General features: G+C 53.3%; 1 protein-coding gene across 20 annotated transcripts in view; it reads left to right on the plus strand.

The window, feature by feature from the left end:
* The window catches only part of SEMA4D (semaphorin 4D), a 134,403-nt gene that overhangs the window by 104,653 nt on the left and 12,874 nt on the right, over window positions 1-16,876 (plus strand). For 18 of the 20 annotated variants that reach the window (XM_054502197.2, XM_054502208.2, XM_054502191.2 and 15 more), the window contains 8 exons: window positions 296-447; window positions 2,665-2,840; window positions 2,920-3,076; window positions 4,112-4,334; window positions 5,239-5,354; window positions 10,391-10,563; window positions 10,639-10,682; window positions 12,122-14,500. In XM_054502197.2, coding sequence (XP_054358172.1) covers window positions 296-447; window positions 2,665-2,840; window positions 2,920-3,076; window positions 4,112-4,334; window positions 5,239-5,354; window positions 10,391-10,563; window positions 10,639-10,682; window positions 12,122-13,047 — 1,967 coding nt within the window. In that variant the 3' untranslated portion in view covers window positions 13,048-14,500. Of the gene's footprint in view, window positions 1-295; window positions 448-2,664; window positions 2,841-2,919; window positions 3,077-4,111; window positions 4,335-5,238; window positions 5,355-10,390; window positions 10,564-10,638; window positions 10,683-12,121; window positions 14,501-14,690; window positions 14,910-16,876 lie in introns of those variants that run through there. The other 2 variants (XM_063649668.1, XM_054502209.2) reach the window with 1 other exon arrangement.

The raw sequence follows: 16,876 nt of genomic DNA on the forward strand, positions 1-16,876 counted from the left end.
AGGAGGCCCAGCCTCAGTTCTTGGGGTGAACCTGGGTGGGATGCGCTGCAGAACCACTGTCGGGGGCACCTCTCTGAGGCCGAGGAGGTGGGGGTAGGGCACCATCTGGGCTCAGGGCTGTCATCATCCCCAGACCCTGGAGTTTCTGCTTGGATTGTGGCATGTGCACACTCCAGACATCCTTGCAGGGAAGCCCTCAGGCCCCCAAGGCAGTGCCAGCCGGCCTCGTGACCTCATGGGTGCAGGCAGTGCCCCAGCTCTGTGTTCTGGGATAATCACTGTCCTCTCTCTGCAGAGCCTAGTTTTGTGTTTGCTGACGTGATCCGAAAAAGCCCAGACAGCCCTGACGGCGAGGATGACAGGGTCTACTTCTTCTTCACGGAGGTGGCTGTGGAGTACGAGTTTGTGTTCAGGGTGCTGATCCCACGGATAGCAAGAGTGTGCAAGGTGAGTGCCAAGCACTCTGGCTTCGCTTGGCCCGTGCCATGGCAATAGTGTGCCCGGATGATGGGTGACTCCTGACCTTCATCTCAAATGTCACTTTCCCTAGCACTTTATTCCCTTGGGCCTCAGATGTGGCTCTCAATGGATCGTATTTCTGGGGGTTGTGGGGACCGAGGGAGTGCTGACCCCCATGTGTGACCCATTAGCCTCCTGTTCTCAGGAGGTTCTTTCTTTTAATGCACCCTCTTCAAACCTGTCTAGCTTATAAAAAGCAAGGCTTTGTGGAATGTATTCACCAGAGTCTGTTGGAATTTCACCATTTGGCTCTTAATCTACCTGAGAGTGAAACATTAACCGACAGCTTAAGATTAAGAAGAGAGAACCAATACAGAAGTTTGTCAAAACGCAAATCTTTAAATACATAAAAAGGAGGGGTGGGTGGTGCCTTTAAAATGACACACTGTAGGCACAGTGCTCAGCACAAGAGAACGGCCTATAGGCTTGATTACAGGAAATCTCAAGGTTGCTCAGTGGCAGTTTCCAGGAGGTGGATTGTCAGGCCTCAGGGGAGCTGGGGGAAACCACATGAGACACAGCTGCCATGTCCCTGGCCAGGCACTCATCTCGGAGCAGGTAGCCATTCATCTCTCGTGGAAATTGGTAGACAGTTCCTGCATGGCCCTTTCTCATGTAGTCATGACCATCAGGACATCAGAGAAGCAGGGTTCCTTTCATGCCTATGGCGCACAAAAGTGGGTGCCTTTGACACCGTTCCCTTAACAGCCCCTTGCATAAGGAAGAAGGTTGGGTGATGCGTACACCTGAGTATCCACCTGGTGCTTTGCTACCTGCCCAGGCCTTCTGTAGCCAGGGCTCACTGACCAGATCCTCCAGCTACCCCCCAGCCGTGGCTGCCATGCTCCTGTCTTGCAGACCAGGAAACCATCCTATCAACAGTATCAGTGTCGGGGGCAAGCCAGTGCCCCTTGAGTTGGGGAGGGTGCTGCAGGGCCAGGGCTCCTGGCAGGCGTGCACAGTGCTCAGAATGCCGTCAGAGCAGCACTGGCCAGGGGACTCGAGCCCTCCTCTGCCATCGGGAAGCCAAGGATCAGACTTGCCTTGACCTTGACTTATTACCCAGCACTGAGGGTTTGCAGCAGGATCAGTGAGCAGATCCAGCGATGCACAGAGCAGCCACCTCCACCCCCCACAAGTCTCTGCAAGTCGTAGGCACACTGCTGTCGTCCCCTCTGATCCCTTTTTTTTCCCCATACTTGTTTGAACTCCTGGACTGGGATGGTTTCAGCTTAGCCCCCACAGCTCCTGCCTACCACCCAGGCACACATAAACCCTCACCTGTTGCCCATGACCTGAAAGCCAAATGAGACCCGTGACGAAAAATGTGCTAGAAATTATTCTTTGCTAAAACATCAAGGAGGAAAATGAAGTCCTTTTATCAAAAAGAGAATTTGGGCTCCTGTAATCACACAGCAGAGATGAAGGGGGAACATTTTCCCTGTGTCCAAAATAAGTAAGGCTGCTTCTATTTCATATTCTTCTGCACTCAGGTTTTGTGGTTTCAGTATTTCTCTCCAGACCACACACAGTCATGTGTAGTTTATAATTGTGTCTTGGTCATCGGATCCCTGAAAATCGTTTATAAAGAACTTAGTAGGTTCAAAGCACTTTAGCAGATACTTTGGGTAGAAAGGAAGTGGAGGATCTATTCCTTTAAAGGGAGGAAGGTTCACACATTTGACCAAGACAGCCTGCAGAGCCGGTGGCTGTCCCCTGGAAGGAGGCTGCCGCCACTTGCCCCACCCAGAGCATGTTCATTGATGGGTCCTGTGTCAGGAAAGTCACACAATGCCAGGGGCCTTGGCAGTTGGAAGTGTGTGAGCACGGCAGCACCTCTGTGGTGCAGGACTGAATGCTGGGCACAGGCAGGCATGGACGATCAAATGAGCTTTCAGTGAGAGGGCTTTTGTCCGTTTTGTTTTGTGTGTTAACCCGGGAGTGTTCTGGGATCCAAGCTGGAACCTGGATGCGGTGTTGCGGGCCACACACATAATTGCGGCCTCTGTCCCCTGTTGCCCGAGCTTTGTTTCAGTCAGGCACAGCTGTGTTGTGCTGGACCATGGAGGAGTGTGCCTCTGACCTTAGTGCCTGCTCACAGGGGATCCGCTCTCAGCCCACCACATCTTGTTGTTGGGATTTTAGGGGGACCAGGGCGGCCTGAGGACCTTGCAGAAGAAATGGACCTCCTTCCTGAAAGCCCGACTCATCTGCTCCCGGCCAGACAGCGGCTTGGTCTTCAATGTGCTGCGGGATGTCTTCGTGCTCAGGTCCCCGGGCCTGAAGGTGCCTGTGTTCTACGCACTCTTCGCCCCACAGCTGTAAGTGCCCTGGGTGGAGTCCCCCTCCTTGCTCCCTCGATGCCGCCAGGCGGTCCCGTCACCTCTTTCCCCTCCCCAGGAACAACGTGGGGCTGTCGGCAGTGTGCGCCTACAACCTGTCCACAGCCGAGGAGGTCTTCTCCCACGGGAAGTACATGCAGAGCACCACAGTGGAGCAGTCCCACACCAAGTGGGTGCGCTATAATGGCCCGGTACCCAAGCCGCGGCCTGGAGCGGTGAGCTGGGGCATTGGGGGCGGGCCGTGCTTTCCCTTCAAGGCCCAGGGCATGGAATCCAGTATAGGCACCAGGCACTGGGGCCTGCTCATGGGCTGGGTACCTGGCCACGCTAAGGCTCTCTGCATTGGGACAGGGATGGCTGATGAGCACCGCTCATCCTTCTTCCCTTTTGCATGTTATGTAACAGCCATTGCTACACTATTGCACAAACAAGAAGGCTGGGGCAGCTGTTTTGCACAATTAACATTGCATAACAATTAGGTCTGTTTCATTTTCAGTTTCTTACAGAGAAACACATGATTCCTTGGCAAAGGCCTCTGCACTGTCCACTAGTCAACAGGAGTCACATTTTTTCCTCCTAAATATAGTGAACTTTATGTAGAAATTGGGAATTTCCAGGCCGATTCCCTCCCTCACATGGTGAAATGGGTGTGACAGGCATGTGCACAGCCCTCTGTGGGGCTGTGACCTACATGGGGTGTCCTGGCCCTCAGAGCTCACTGCAGCACCAGCTCCCTCCCAAGGGCAGCTGTCCCTGACACCATGATGGCTCCTTCTGTGCATAGCTTAGTAAAATGTGTTCCCCCCTGGTCACAGATTTTGGTTTACACACATCAGGGAGCTAGAACAGGAAAAAAGAATCCCTCAGGCTCTTATGCTGTTTAAAATTGTCTTGGTTTTAGCCATGTTTAGCATTCTTTTCATGAGAAAGCTGCAAATCAGTCTTCTGTTTTTCAACTTCAAAAGCTCAATAAGTGTTTTTCACTTACAAATAGATACAAATTCCTTCCCTGAGTATGTATCACGAATGCAATTCTGTCTTGCAGATGTGTTTTATAACTGTGTCCTCTGCTGGCTGGGAAGAGGCCACCTTTCCGCGTAGTAAAGTTATTCACTGCTACCCTCATTTCAAGGCATGCATTGTGTGGTTTCCAGGTTTTGCAGCCCCCCCTGCGTTGGCTGCTTGTGTGGAAGCACCCATTGGGTGGTGGGAGCACGAGCACGTTAACAGTGGGGATTTTCTCCCTGCAGTGCATCGACAGCGAGGCACGGGCCGCCAACTATACCAGCTCCTTGAATTTGCCAGACAAGACGCTGCAGTTCGTTAAAGACCACCCTTTGATGGATGACTCGGTAACCCCAATAGACAACAGGCCCAGGTTAATCAAGAAAGATGTGAACTACACCCAGATCGTGGTGGACCAGACCCAGGCCCTGGATGGGACTGTCTATGACGTTATGTTTGTCAGCACAGGTGGGTTCCAAGGGCTTGGCAGGCTTGACAGTGACAGCACATCTGTGTCCTTTGGTAGGAAAACTGGGAAATCCAATTATTCTTTTGTGAGTAGTTCCATTGCCTCCCTCGAGGTGACCCGGGAGGTTTGTGGGAACGTAAAAAGATTTCTGAGAAGTCACCACACCAGGTGGCTTTCAGATCTGGGACCACTAGGCTACTGGGGGTACTTGTTAAAAATAAAAATGCAAGTCCTGTCCTGTGGCTGGGCTGGGCTGGTGCAGAGGAGTACTGGCCGCTGAGGAGTTGGGGCAATGCCCATGCGGGGGTCAGGTGTGAGCCACCTGGGAGGAGGCGTCAGCCTGGCGTTTCCTAACTGCTGGCAGAGGACCACGTCCCTGCTTCCTGGCCAAGGAGCCAGGTTTTAGATGTGCCCTGGCATGTGGACTCTGAAATAAGCACTTCTGGAACAGGGACAGGGGCCAGGAGCCACAATGGCTGGCAGCGCATTGTGGCCTGCCCTTGGAGCCTCCCAGCCGACCTCACATGCCCCCTGTCCTCACCGCCTGCCTAGGGCCCTTACCAGTGACACCCTGAGGGCTGGTGGAGCGTGGGAGCCCTCTCATGTGGCGCTCAGCCTCAAGTGTAATGTCGACTGTTGATGAGGATTCTTGGGGTCAACAATGGAACAGTTTATTTTCCTTGGAAAAAAATTGGAATAACCCATAACACTTGGGTTTCCAGTTGTTTATTTTGCCAAAGGCTTTTCCTTTTTTTGTTTCTAATGCGAAATCATCATTGTTTTCTAAGTATCTTGCGGAGGGAATGACTTGAGAGTGAAGAGTGTGAAGTTTGCCGCTGTTGTCACTGTCCTTGGTTTCTGTGTCTGGGTTAGTGTCACTGACCTGTAGCTTTGGACCTGCAGACCGGGGAGCTCTGCACAAAGCCATCAGCCTCGAGCACGCTGTTCACATCATCGAGGAGACCCAGCTCTTCCAGGACTTTGAGCCAGTCCAGACCCTGCTGCTGTCTTCAAAGAAGGTAAAGTGATGCAGGCAGCTGGACCGGGGGCTTCTCTGCTCGGTGGCTTTGATTCTAGGTGACAGGAGAGTTGGCAAGCTGGAGTCGGGCTCCTGGGCAGGCCCATCTGTCTGTCTGCCCTGGGTGAGCCAACCTTCAGACTTTGACACAAAGCCATTCCGTGAGCTGTGGGATCTGAACTGGGGAAGGCAGGAAGGCAGGAAGGCAGACCTGGGGAGACGGGACTTTCTCTTCGAAGTTGCTGGAATGCCATTGAGTTGTTGGTGCAGGTTTACAGGCTGTGGAGAGGTGGGCACTGCTCCATGAAGACACCTTTTTATGCCCTGAGCTTGGGGGGTACGCAAACTGCATCTGTGGGATATGATAGTGATACAGCTGACTCGTCACCGTGGAAAATCCATAAGAGACGTGGTTTGTCTCATCTGTAAAGCTGTCTCCACCTGTGGCTGAGACTCTCTGGTCCGGCCTGCAATACTCCCAAGCAGCCTTTGGCAGGGGTGGGTGGGCATCCACGCTGGCCTTTAGGGGGCTGCCTCCCTGGCCCTGGCTCCTAACGGGACCTCCACCCACCTTGTGGGGTCCAGGCGCAGTCAGTCCTCTCCTCCCTCAGCTGGGAGCAACAGGCAGAGGAAGGGGGCCCCTGTCTGGCCATGTAAGATATCTACCCTTGGCAGGTGCATATTTGCAAACACCCCTCCAGGTCTTCTGTCCTCTTCCCTCCCCTGTATCCACAAAGCTTGGGAGCCCGGGTCCTTTTATGTGGTCACCTCCCCTCTGCTAATGGAGAGTTCTCCCTCAGATCTGAAAGGAAAAGAGAATGAAATAGCCTGAGCAAGTTATAAGCCACCAGGTACTGGCATCTGTTCACCAGCCTCTCGGTCTCCAGGACACACAGGGAGCCCTGGAGATTTGAAGGGTCGATGCTTTAGCCACTGGCCCCCTGGGGCCTCAGCCCAGCCTCATTGTTGAAAGAAGGGGACCCAGAAGCTCTTCTGGAGCCATCATGCTGTTCAGTGGCCTCAGCCAGACTGGGCAGGCACCTATAACATCTCTAAAATGTGGACTTCTCATTAGAATAAAGATTGGGCCCCTGGTGTGGACATTCATTAGAATGACACTCTGTTCCAAGGGTCACTTAGGGACCCAGGCTGGCGGAGGCTTCCAGGGCACATGGGCACTGATCCTTAAAGGCAGAAGGGGGTAGGAAGAGGAGGGCCGCATAGAGGTGGTTACGGGTCAGTGCCCACCTGCCATCTCCCAGAACTCGGTCACATGGCCACACCAGGGCAGCTGGCCACACAGGGAGCCTCGCGCCCAGGAGGAGGAGCCAGTGGGTTTGGGGAAGCGCTTGCTGGTCCTACTGGACCACCCGACCCGCCTGTCTCTGTAGGAGCCTCCATTCGTGGGGACGTGGCTTAGTTGCCTGGACAAGCGGAAATGCATCCTGCCTGCCGTGGGGTCCTGTGCCTTCTCCTTGGGCCCCAGTAGGCTCCAGGTGGGGGTGGAAGGCCCAGCTCCATGGCCATGGCAGCAGGAAGTGGCTGTTCAGTGGTAAAAAGACTGTGCCCCCTGACCCCATCAGGCTCTCTCAGGGTGATCAGCAAATGGAGAAACGGCCAGTTCCACGCCCTCCCCCTGTCCTACAGCTGGGGAGGTGCGCTGTTCCTCCACCCTCACCTCTTCTCCCGTGATAACAAGCATGCGGTTTTGCTTTTTATTTTGGTAAATACACATCAGATGAAATTTGCCGTCTTAACCATTTTTCATTGTGCACGTCAGTGGCATTAAGAACATTCATGTTGTTTTGCAGCCATTACCACTGTCTGTCTGCAGGGCGCTTTTCATCTTCCCAAACAGAAGCTTTTTACCTGTGAAATACAAACTCTTCATTCTCCCCGCTCCAGCCCTGGGCAGTGGCCATTCTGCTTTCTGTTTCTGTCTGGCTACCGCATATAAGTGGAATCACACAGTATTTATCCTTTTGTAACTGGCTTATTTCACTTAACATAATGTCCTCAAGGTTCCTCCCTGCTGTAGCAGGGGTCAGGGTTTTCCAAGGCTACATACTCCTCTGTTGTATGTGAATACCGCATTTTGTGAATACCGCATTTTGTGTATGCGTTCATCCCTTGATGGACACGGTTGCTCCCACCATCTGGCTCCTGTGAACAGTGCTGCTGTGAACGTGGGTGTGCGGATACCTCAAGTCCTTGCTTTCCATTCCTTGGGCACACACAGCAGATGCGGTTTGCTTGGCCCTCTGAGCCCACCGCGTAGGCTGTGTCTGTATTTTCACCAGGACTCCTTGGGATGCTGAGCTACACAGCTAGCGTGGCAGAGGGCAAGGAAGGCACTTGGACGGCTCAGTTGCCTCTGATCACGTCCACTGTCACTCCAACCTGCCCTCAGGGTCTGACGCGCACACTCAGCAGCAGAGACAGAGATGGGAGCATGAGAGCTGCCTGCAAGGGGACAATCCTCAGGCCCAGGGAAGGGGGAGACAGGGGGCATCGAGGGGCAGGAGTGCACAGGACAGGCTTGCTCTCAGCAGGCCTCACTCATGCTGCCAGGTGCCTGGTCAGGTTTTTTTTCTTTGCCTTTAAAAATTTTGTCTTGAAATAATTTTAAATTTACAGAAGAGTTTTGATGATTGCATAGAAGGATCTTGAGCGCCCCCACCTAGCTCTGCATGTCCGATGTCTCACATAGCCAGTGCGCATTTATCTGAGCCAAGGTGTTGTCGTGGTGCAGTGCGTTACCTGAACCCCAGACCCTGGACCCTCTTACCTCCCGCCCACCACATTCCTGGCTCAGCACCTCAGGTTGCACTGGACACTGCATCTCCTCGGCTTCTGCTCTGTTCGTGCCTCCCTGACCTCAGCACTCCTGGAGAGGAGTGGTCTGGTGTTTTGTGGTGTGTCTGGTGTATTCTTGTGATTATCTTGGGGTCGTGGTTTTAGGGGGAGCACCAAAGAGGGCACTTTCTGGGGATGTGGCATCTGTATGACTCGCACCAGCGCAATGACCTTGGTCATTCTGTCCAAGTCACTGCCGTCTTTTTCCATGCCGAGTGTGTCGGGGCATGTAGTCCACACTGAGGGTGGGGGAGAGTGAGCCCCACCTCCCAGGGGAGTCATGTGGGAAACCCCCACAATCATTCATGCTTATTTGCAGGGACAGACTTGGAGGCTACAGAAATGCCCTGTTCTCCTGCCCACGGACATCCACATCCACCAGTGGGTCCTGCCTGCAGCAGTTACAGCTGGCTGTCCTGACGGCCAGTTCCTCCTTCCCTGTCCCCTCTTCCCTTCCACAGTCATCCCTTGGTCTCCATGTGGCGTCATTTAGTTTTTACAGCTCAGTTTCATTTGGGCTCCAGCCTAGCCCCATCCGGCAGAAGTGGAAGCTGGGGCTGAGTCTCCTGCAGGGTGCAGGAGGGGGTCTGGATCCCCTTGGGACGGGCCTTGCCCCCGCCACAGCCCACCCCAGCCTCCACAGCTACCCTCAAGCCTCTCTTTGGGGTGAGGAGTCAGGCGGGCCCCACTTGGCCACCCAGGGCACCCTGCTCTGTACTGCATGGTGTTTACGCCCCCTCGCAGGTGCCCCCCGCGGGACCCAGCAGGACCAGCTGTCCCTTGGAAGTTACCCAGCTTGGTTTTGCTGCCAGAGAATGTTTCCGCCACCTCCACAAGCCGCGCAATGCCCGAACTGTGATCCGGGGTGTCATCCTCAATCCTTCCCACAAATGTGGCTCACACGTGGCCTCATCTGCCCAGGTCTCTGCTGCTGCTGCTGCTGTGAGGCCAGCGGCGGGCCAGGTTCCCTCTGCTGTGTATTGTCACAGTTTCCATCCTTGGGGGCTTTCCCTTTGTCTCGTGGGTCTGTGTCCGCACCACTGGGTGTGTGGCCTGGGGCTTCCTGTATTGGCATCAGGGCCTGTGATGTTCCAGCCACACTCTGAAGTTGACTCCGAGCGTATCCTCTGAGGATGAAGGTCGTGTTTCATCTGACTGTAAACCACTAAGTCGTGTGTAAATTTTGGAATCTTGTATTGTTAACCAAAAGGTGTCCCCAGGCTGTTGAGGCAGATGCCCTGGGCAGAGGCTAGAGAGCGTGCTCCATGGGCCACCTCCAGGTCTGTTGCATGCCCCCGAGCTTCAGGTGGGTGCAGTGTGGGGCACCCTCCTTCCAGCTGAGTTCCGTTCAAAAGCAGTCAGCAGCCCTGGATGCCTGTGTGCTGGGCACTGCTGGTGCCAGGTAGGCTGATGGGATGGACCTGAAGCTGGTGTCACTGGGAGCCAAGTGTCCCAGAAGGTGGGAGAATCTCACCTGCCCTCTGCTGTGGGTGTGGCTGCTCTGGAGCTCGAAGGTTGATTTCCCGTCTGTGAGCTCTTCCCTTTTACATATAGACAAGTGAAAAGCAAAAGGCATTGTTCCTTTTTTTATGTTATGTATCGCGATCTGCTTATCCTTTCCATGTCGTCCGTTTGGCATCCCTGTTATGTTAGGCCCCTGCTGGATCCAGACCCTCACGAGAGGCTCCCCGCCCACAGGTGTTCACATTCTGGCTCGGGGGACGAGGTTGGCCTTCGAGGTGGTGTGCTTCAGCCTCTGGCTGCAGCCCCTTCTCACCTGTAGTGAGGCCGGGAAGATGACCAGGAGTGCCAGGCTCATGCATCCCCCACTGCAGGGAGGAGATCTGGAGGTGGGGACTGAACAGCCAGCCTCCCCACTGGCTAAGAGAAACATGCAGAGAAGCGCTCTGCTGGAGGGCAGGACCCGGGCAGTGGGTGCCCAGACAGGGGAGAGAGGGATTTGGACCTAAGGCCCAGTGAGCCCTGACATAGCACATGGATTCTGCCGGAAGGTCACAGACCTGTCTTGTTTGCCTCTGGTTCTGAGTACCTCTCCTCCTTACTGCAACGTCCCCTGAAGGTACACTCTGGCTGCTTCCCACACACTGGTGCAGAAGCAGAGGCCATGCTCCTGGATGCCTGCTTGCCTGATGCTAGTTCTCCTCTGTCTCACACACGCAGGGCAACAGGTTCGTCTATGCTGGCTCTAACTCGGGCGTGGTCCAGGCCCCGCTGGCCTTCTGTGGGAAGCACGGCACCTGCGAGGACTGTGTGCTGGCGCGGGACCCCTACTGTGCCTGGAGCCCGCCCACGGCGACCTGCGTGCCTCTGCACCAGACCGAGAGCCCCAGCAGGTATGGGGCGGGATGCACTGCCCGGGGATGTCCCCCATGTGTGTGGGTGAGTAACAAATGCCGGTTGTTTTGCAGGGGTTTGATTCAGGAGATGAGCGGCGATGCTTCTGTGTGCCCGGGTGAGTGACTCCTCGACGTCCCATTTCCTTTGGGAGTGGCGAGGTCTTGTAACCATTTCACAGTGCTTCAGTTCTGTGGCATTTGTGTGTGTTTTGTTTTTCTTTCTCCACTCGGAACAGAGGTCAAGTGTCCTGTAGCAGACTCGTGGTCTTCTCTGTCTTTTTTTCCTGCCAAAAGAGTATTTGAAGTCACTTAGAGTGTATCCGTTTACTGGGAAGCAGTCTCCTGCCAAAACCATCCTGTTTTCTTTCTGCTTAGCTTGGGGCTCATGAAACAAAACCTAAGCCTGTTATAAATGGGGAGAAAGGAGCCCATGAGTGATTAATCCTCAGGCAGTGGAAGGGCTGGGGTGGTTTCCCCTGGGGCTCCCACCTGGGATTCACCCGCCTGTGGATGTCTGAAATAGCACCACACCCAGAGGGAGGGGTGGCATCAGGCCAGGATGCCCCTTCCCCAGCAGCCACCTTCCAGGGTGCTAAAGGCAGACTTGACCCTCAGTTCTGTGTCTTCCTGACCCTGACAAGACAGCTGTCATCAGACTAAGAAAAGTTTAGGCACCTGGGCATGGTGGTACACGCCTGTAGTCCCAGCTACTAGGGAGGCTGAGGCAGGAGGATTGCTTGTGCCAAGGGGTTCAAGGCTCAGTGAGCTTATCATGCCACTGCACTCCAGCCTGGGGTGACAAAGTGAGACCCAGACTCTAAAAAGAAAACAAAAGCTGGCCGGGCACAGTGGCTCACGCCTGTAATCCCAGCATTTTGGGAGTGTGAGTCAGGAGGATTACTTGAGCTCAGGAGTTCGAGACCACCCTGGGCAACGTGGTGAGACCCTGTCTCTACAAAAAATACAAAAATTAGCCAGGCCTGGAGGTGGACACCTGTAGTCCCAGCTACTCTGGAGACTGAGGTGGGAAGGTCCCTTGAGCTGGAGGGGTTGAAGCTGCAGTGAGGTGTGATTGCACCACTGCACTCCAGCCTGGGCAACAGAGCCAGACCCTGTTTCAAAAAAAAAAAAAAGAAAAGAAAAGAAAAAAAAGAAAAGTTTAGGCAGAGGAGAGTGCTGAGATGCACTGAAAGGCCAGTCTTCCTTGTAGCCATTAGCAGAAGCGTCTCGTGTCTGATTCAAAGAGCTGACACTAGGCACAGAACTGGCCTCTGCTCAGCTTCCCCAGCCTGACGCGTTTTCTTCTGGGACACAGGTGAGAAATGGGATTTCTGCTGCTCAGAGCTGCCTCCAATTTCTTTGTCCCCATGGGCTGTCATCCAGGGCTCATCTTTGCTTTTTGGTCACGCATGTCTTTATCTCCTTAGTTGTTCTGGAAGATTCCATGTTGCTCCAGTGGGTGAAACTCTTGCGTCATCTTGTGGGTATTTTAAAGAAGTTGTTAAATAGCAAATGGGGATTGTTGACGCTGTGCACGTTTATTTTGATGTTCCAGATAAAAGTAAAGGAAGTTACCGGCAGCATTTTTTCAAGCACGGTGGCACAGCGGAACTGAAATGCTCCCAAAAATCCAACCTGGCCCGGGTCTTTTGGAAGTTCCAGAATGGCGTGTTGAAGGCCGAGAGCCCCAAGTATGGTCTTATGGGCAGAAAAAACTTGCTCATCTTCAACTTGTCAGAAGGAGACAGTGGGGTGTACCAGTGCCTGTCAGAGGAGAGGGTTAAGAACAAGACGGTCTTCCAAGTGGTCGCCAAGCATGTCCTGGAAGTGAAGGTGGTTCCAAAGCCCGTGGTGGCCCCCACCTTGTCAGTTGTTCAGACAGAAGGTAGTAGGATTGCCACCAAAGTGTTGGTGGCATCCACCCAAGGGTCTTCTCCCCCGACCCCAGCCGTGCAGGCCACCTCCTCTGGGGCCATCACCCTTCCTCCCAAGCCTGCGCCCACCGGCACATCCTGCGAACCAAAGATCGTCATCAACACGGTACCCCAGCTCCACCCGGAGAAAACCATGTATCTTAAGTCCAGCGACAACCGCCTCCTCATGTCCCTCTTCCTCTTCTTCTTTGTTCTCTTCCTCTGCCTCTTTTTCTACAACTGCTATAAGGGATACCTGCCCAGACAGTGCTTGAAATTCCGCTCGGCCCTGCTGATTGGGAAGAAGAAGCCCAAGTCAGATTTTTGTGACCGTGAGCAGAGCCTGAAGGAGACGTTAGTAGAGCCAGGGAGCTTCTCCCAGCAGAATGGGGAGCACCCCAAGCCAGCCCTGGACACCGGCTATGAGACCGAGCAAGACACCATCACCAGCAAAGTCCCCACGGATAGGGAGGACTCACAGAGGATCGACGACCTTTCCGCCAGGGACAAGCCCTTCGACGTCAAGTGTGAGCTGAAGTTCGCTGACTCAGACGCAGATGGAGACTGAGGCCGGCTGTGCGTCCCCGCCGGCGCCTCAGCTGCGACGTGTCCAGGCGTGGAGAGTTTTGTGTTTCTCCTGTTCAGTATCCGAGTCTCGTGCAGTGCTGCGTAGGTTAGCCCGCATCGTGCAGACAACCTCAGTCCTCTTGTCTATTTTCTCTTGGGTTGAGCCTGTGACTTGGTTTCTCTTTGTCCTTTTGGAAAAATGACAAGCGTTGCATCCCGGTCTTGTGTTCCGAAGTCAGTCGGAGTACTTGAAGAAGGCCCACGAGCGGCACGGAGTTCCTGAGCCCTTTCTGTAGTGGGGGAAAGGTGGCTGGACCTCTCTTGGCTGAGAAGAGCATCCCTTTGGCTTCCCCTCCCCATAGCAGCCACTAAAAGATTATTTAATTCCAGATTGGAAATGACGTTTTAGTTTATCAGATTGGTAACTTATCGCCTGTTGTCCAGATTGGCACGAACCTTTTCTTCCACTTAATTATTTTTTTAAGATTTTGCTTTGATTGTGTTTATGTCATGGGTCATTTTTTTTTTAATTACAGAAGCAGATGTTTTAATATTTAGAAGAAGACTTATATCTTCCAGATTTTGTTATATATTTGGCATAAAATATGGCTTACGTTGCTTAAGATTCTCAGGGATAAACTTCCTTTTGCTAAATGCATTCTTTCTGCTTTTAGAAATGTAGACATAAACACTCCCCGGAGCCCACTCACCTTTTTTCTTTTCTTTTTTTTAACTTTATTCCTTGAGGGAAGCATTGTTTTTGGAGAGATTTTCTTTCTGTACTTCGTTTTACTTTTTCTTTTTTTTAACTTTTACTCTCTCGAAGAGGAGGACCTTCCCACATCCGCAAGGTGGGTTTTGAGCAAGGGAAGGTGGCCTGGGTGAGCTGAGTGGAGCCAGGCTGGCCCAGAGCTGAGATGGGAGCGCCGTACAATCTGGAGCCCACAGCTGTTGGTCAGAACCTCCTGTGAGACAGATGGAACCTTCACAAGGGCGCCTTCGGTTCTCCGAACATCTCCTTTCTCTTCTTGCTTCACTTACCCACTGCCTGCCCAGACTTTCCATCCAGCCTCACTGAGCTGCCCACCACTGGAAGGGAACTGGGCCTCGGTGGCCGGGGCCGCGAGCTGTGACCACAGCACCCTCAAGCGCACGGCGCTGTTCTTGCCACTGTCCTGAAGATGTGAATGGGTGGTACGATTTCAACACTGGTTAATTTCACACTCCATCTCCCCGTTTTGTAAATACTCATCGGGAAGAGACTTTTTTTCCATGGTGAAGAGCAATAAACTCTGGATATTTGTGTGCGTGTGTGGACAGTCTCATCTTCCAGCATGATAGGATTTGACCATTTTGGTGTAAACATTTGTGTTTTATAAGATTTACCTTGTTTTTATTTTTCTACTTTGAATTGTATACATTTGGAAAGTACCCAAATAAATGAGAAGCTTCTATCCTTGATTTGAGGAAGACATTCCTTAGCGGAGGCTGTGCAGCCTCCCGCCCCTGCATGGCCCAGGCGGGACAGCTGGGCTCGCTCTTTTCTGTCCGTTTCCTGCTGTGTTTTGCCCTCTCTGGCCTGTGACGTGCTCCTGGCGACTTCTTCCTCAGTGCCCTCTCTTTTCTGTCCTCTCTGTCTCACAGCCTCGTCTCCTAAGCCCCTCCCTCCTCCTGGCTCCTCTTCCCTGTCCTGTCTGGGCCATGTGGGGGACAGGAGGCCTTCCTCTCCCTGGACCCCCTGGCCGGCCTCGGGTGCGGGGCCCGACAGCAGCTCGAGGGTCTCCTTGCTGCCGCCCTTCCTGAGTGACCAGGCACAGCACGTGCACGCCCTGGGGACCTTCCACCTCTTCTGCCAGGCCACAGGTGAGTTGGGCCCTCTCTGTCCCCTGTGCCCTGTCCATCTGTCTCCTCCCACAGGTGGGGGGCGGGCGGGGGCATCCTCCACACCCCTCCACATGTTCCTTTACCTTCCTTATCTGTCCTGGCTGCGTCCCTCGGGTTGAGCCATTTCACGCTTTCATTGTGGGTCCGTCCCGAGGGAAACTGTAGACAGTGTGAAGCCACTTCTAGTATCAGGGGTCAACCAATGTTTTCTGTAAAGGGCTAGATATTTAGGCCTTGTGGGCCGCAGGCTCTGTCACAGCCACTCAGCTCTGCTGTTGTATTGTAAAACCAGCCATAGTCAATACACAATGAGTGGGCAGGGCTGTGTGCCAATAAAACTTTATTTATAAAAATCCACGGTGGGCCAGATTTGCCCCAAAGGCCCCAGTTTCCCAACCTATGGTATATAGGATTGCTTCTCCCTTAAAAAAAAAAAAAAAAAAAAAAATTTCAAGAGACAGGGTCTCCCTCTGTCACCAAGGCTGGAGTGCAGTGACACAATCATAGCTCACTGCAGCCCCTGCCTCCTGGGCTTAAGCCATCCTCCTGCCTCAGCCTCCAGAGCCAGAGTGCTTCTATTTCTGCTAACAATTTGGAGGTTGATATATGTGGTATTTGGAAATTTTTAACAATTAAGAGCTTCCAGAATGGGAGTTATTTTAATGACTTGCTTCGTGGTATTTAAAAGCGGAAAAGATTGGCGGGCATAATCCCCCTGCTTTGGGAGGCCAAGGCAGGAGGATCGCTTGAAGCCAGGAGTTTCACACCAGCTTGAGCAACATAGCGAGACCTGATCTGTACCCAAAAATGTGAAAAAAACTAACCAGGCTTGGTGGCACGTGCCTTGAGGATTGTTTGAGCCCAGGAGTTTGAGGTTACAGTAAGGTATGATGGTGCCACTGCACTCCAGCCTGGGCCACAGAGCAAGACCCTGTCTCAAAAATAATCATCATCATTATAAAATAAAAACAGAAAAGATTGAGAGTCTAATGTACTCCTCCGGGACCCTGGAGGCATTTGCCCTGGATTGGAAAATACTCGGATGGGATATCTGCTCTTGAAAGATAGTAGATGTCCAGAACCACACTTCAAAGATGTATCCTGTGCTTCAGGCAGTGCATGGTAGCCCTAGTGGCCCCAGTGTTGTCATCTGACTGATCAGTAGATACAGAAAGAAAGGAAGTGGCCTGTTAGAGCCTGCCCGGGGGGAGGGATGAAGTTAATGAAGAGGAAAAGCAAACCCAATTGCTCTCTTTTTAAACATGTTAAACACACTGTCAGTAGCTCCTGCGAGTTTTAAGGTGCTGCCCTCTCCTGTTAAACAAGCTCTGAGAGCCCCAGGTGACCCATGTCTGCTGAGCCCAGAATGTCCCTTGGCAGCCAGCACTGGACAGGAGAAACTGCTGGTGAGCATGGAGCACTGTGGAGACGGCGCTTTGCTGGGCTGGCTTGTGTGGTTCCTGCCCTCCACTGAGTGCTACGGACCAAGGCTGTGCTGAGCCACCTGTGGCCGCTCTCACAGCTGAATGGTGCTCCTCGGCCAGGTAGTTTGCCTTGGTGCAGGCATCCCGGAGGACTTCATGTCTCCATGGAGCCTGTGTCCTGTCGCAGCACTGGAGTCCTTCAGGCAGACCCAGGAAGCTCCTCCTTGGTGGGGAGGCTGGGAAGCGGGGCAGTGGGTCTCTATGAACTGGCCGTGGACCCAGGGCTCCTTTGCTGGCAGATGCAGGCAGGCCGTATGGTCAGGAAATGTTATTTGTTTGTTTATTTATTTATTTTTGAGGCGGAGTCTTGCTCTGTTGCCCAGGCTGGAGTGCAGTGGCACGATCTTGGCTCACTGCAAGCTTCGCCTCCCAGGATCAAGCGATCCTCCTGCCTCAGCCCTCCTAGTAGCTGGGATTACAGGCACGCCTCACCATGCCCTGCTGATTTTTGTATTTTTAGTA

Source organism: Pongo pygmaeus, chromosome 13 (assembly GCF_028885625.2).
Source record: "Pongo pygmaeus isolate AG05252 chromosome 13, NHGRI_mPonPyg2-v2.0_pri, whole genome shotgun sequence".
Lineage (NCBI taxonomy): Eukaryota > Metazoa > Chordata > Mammalia > Primates > Hominidae > Pongo > Pongo pygmaeus.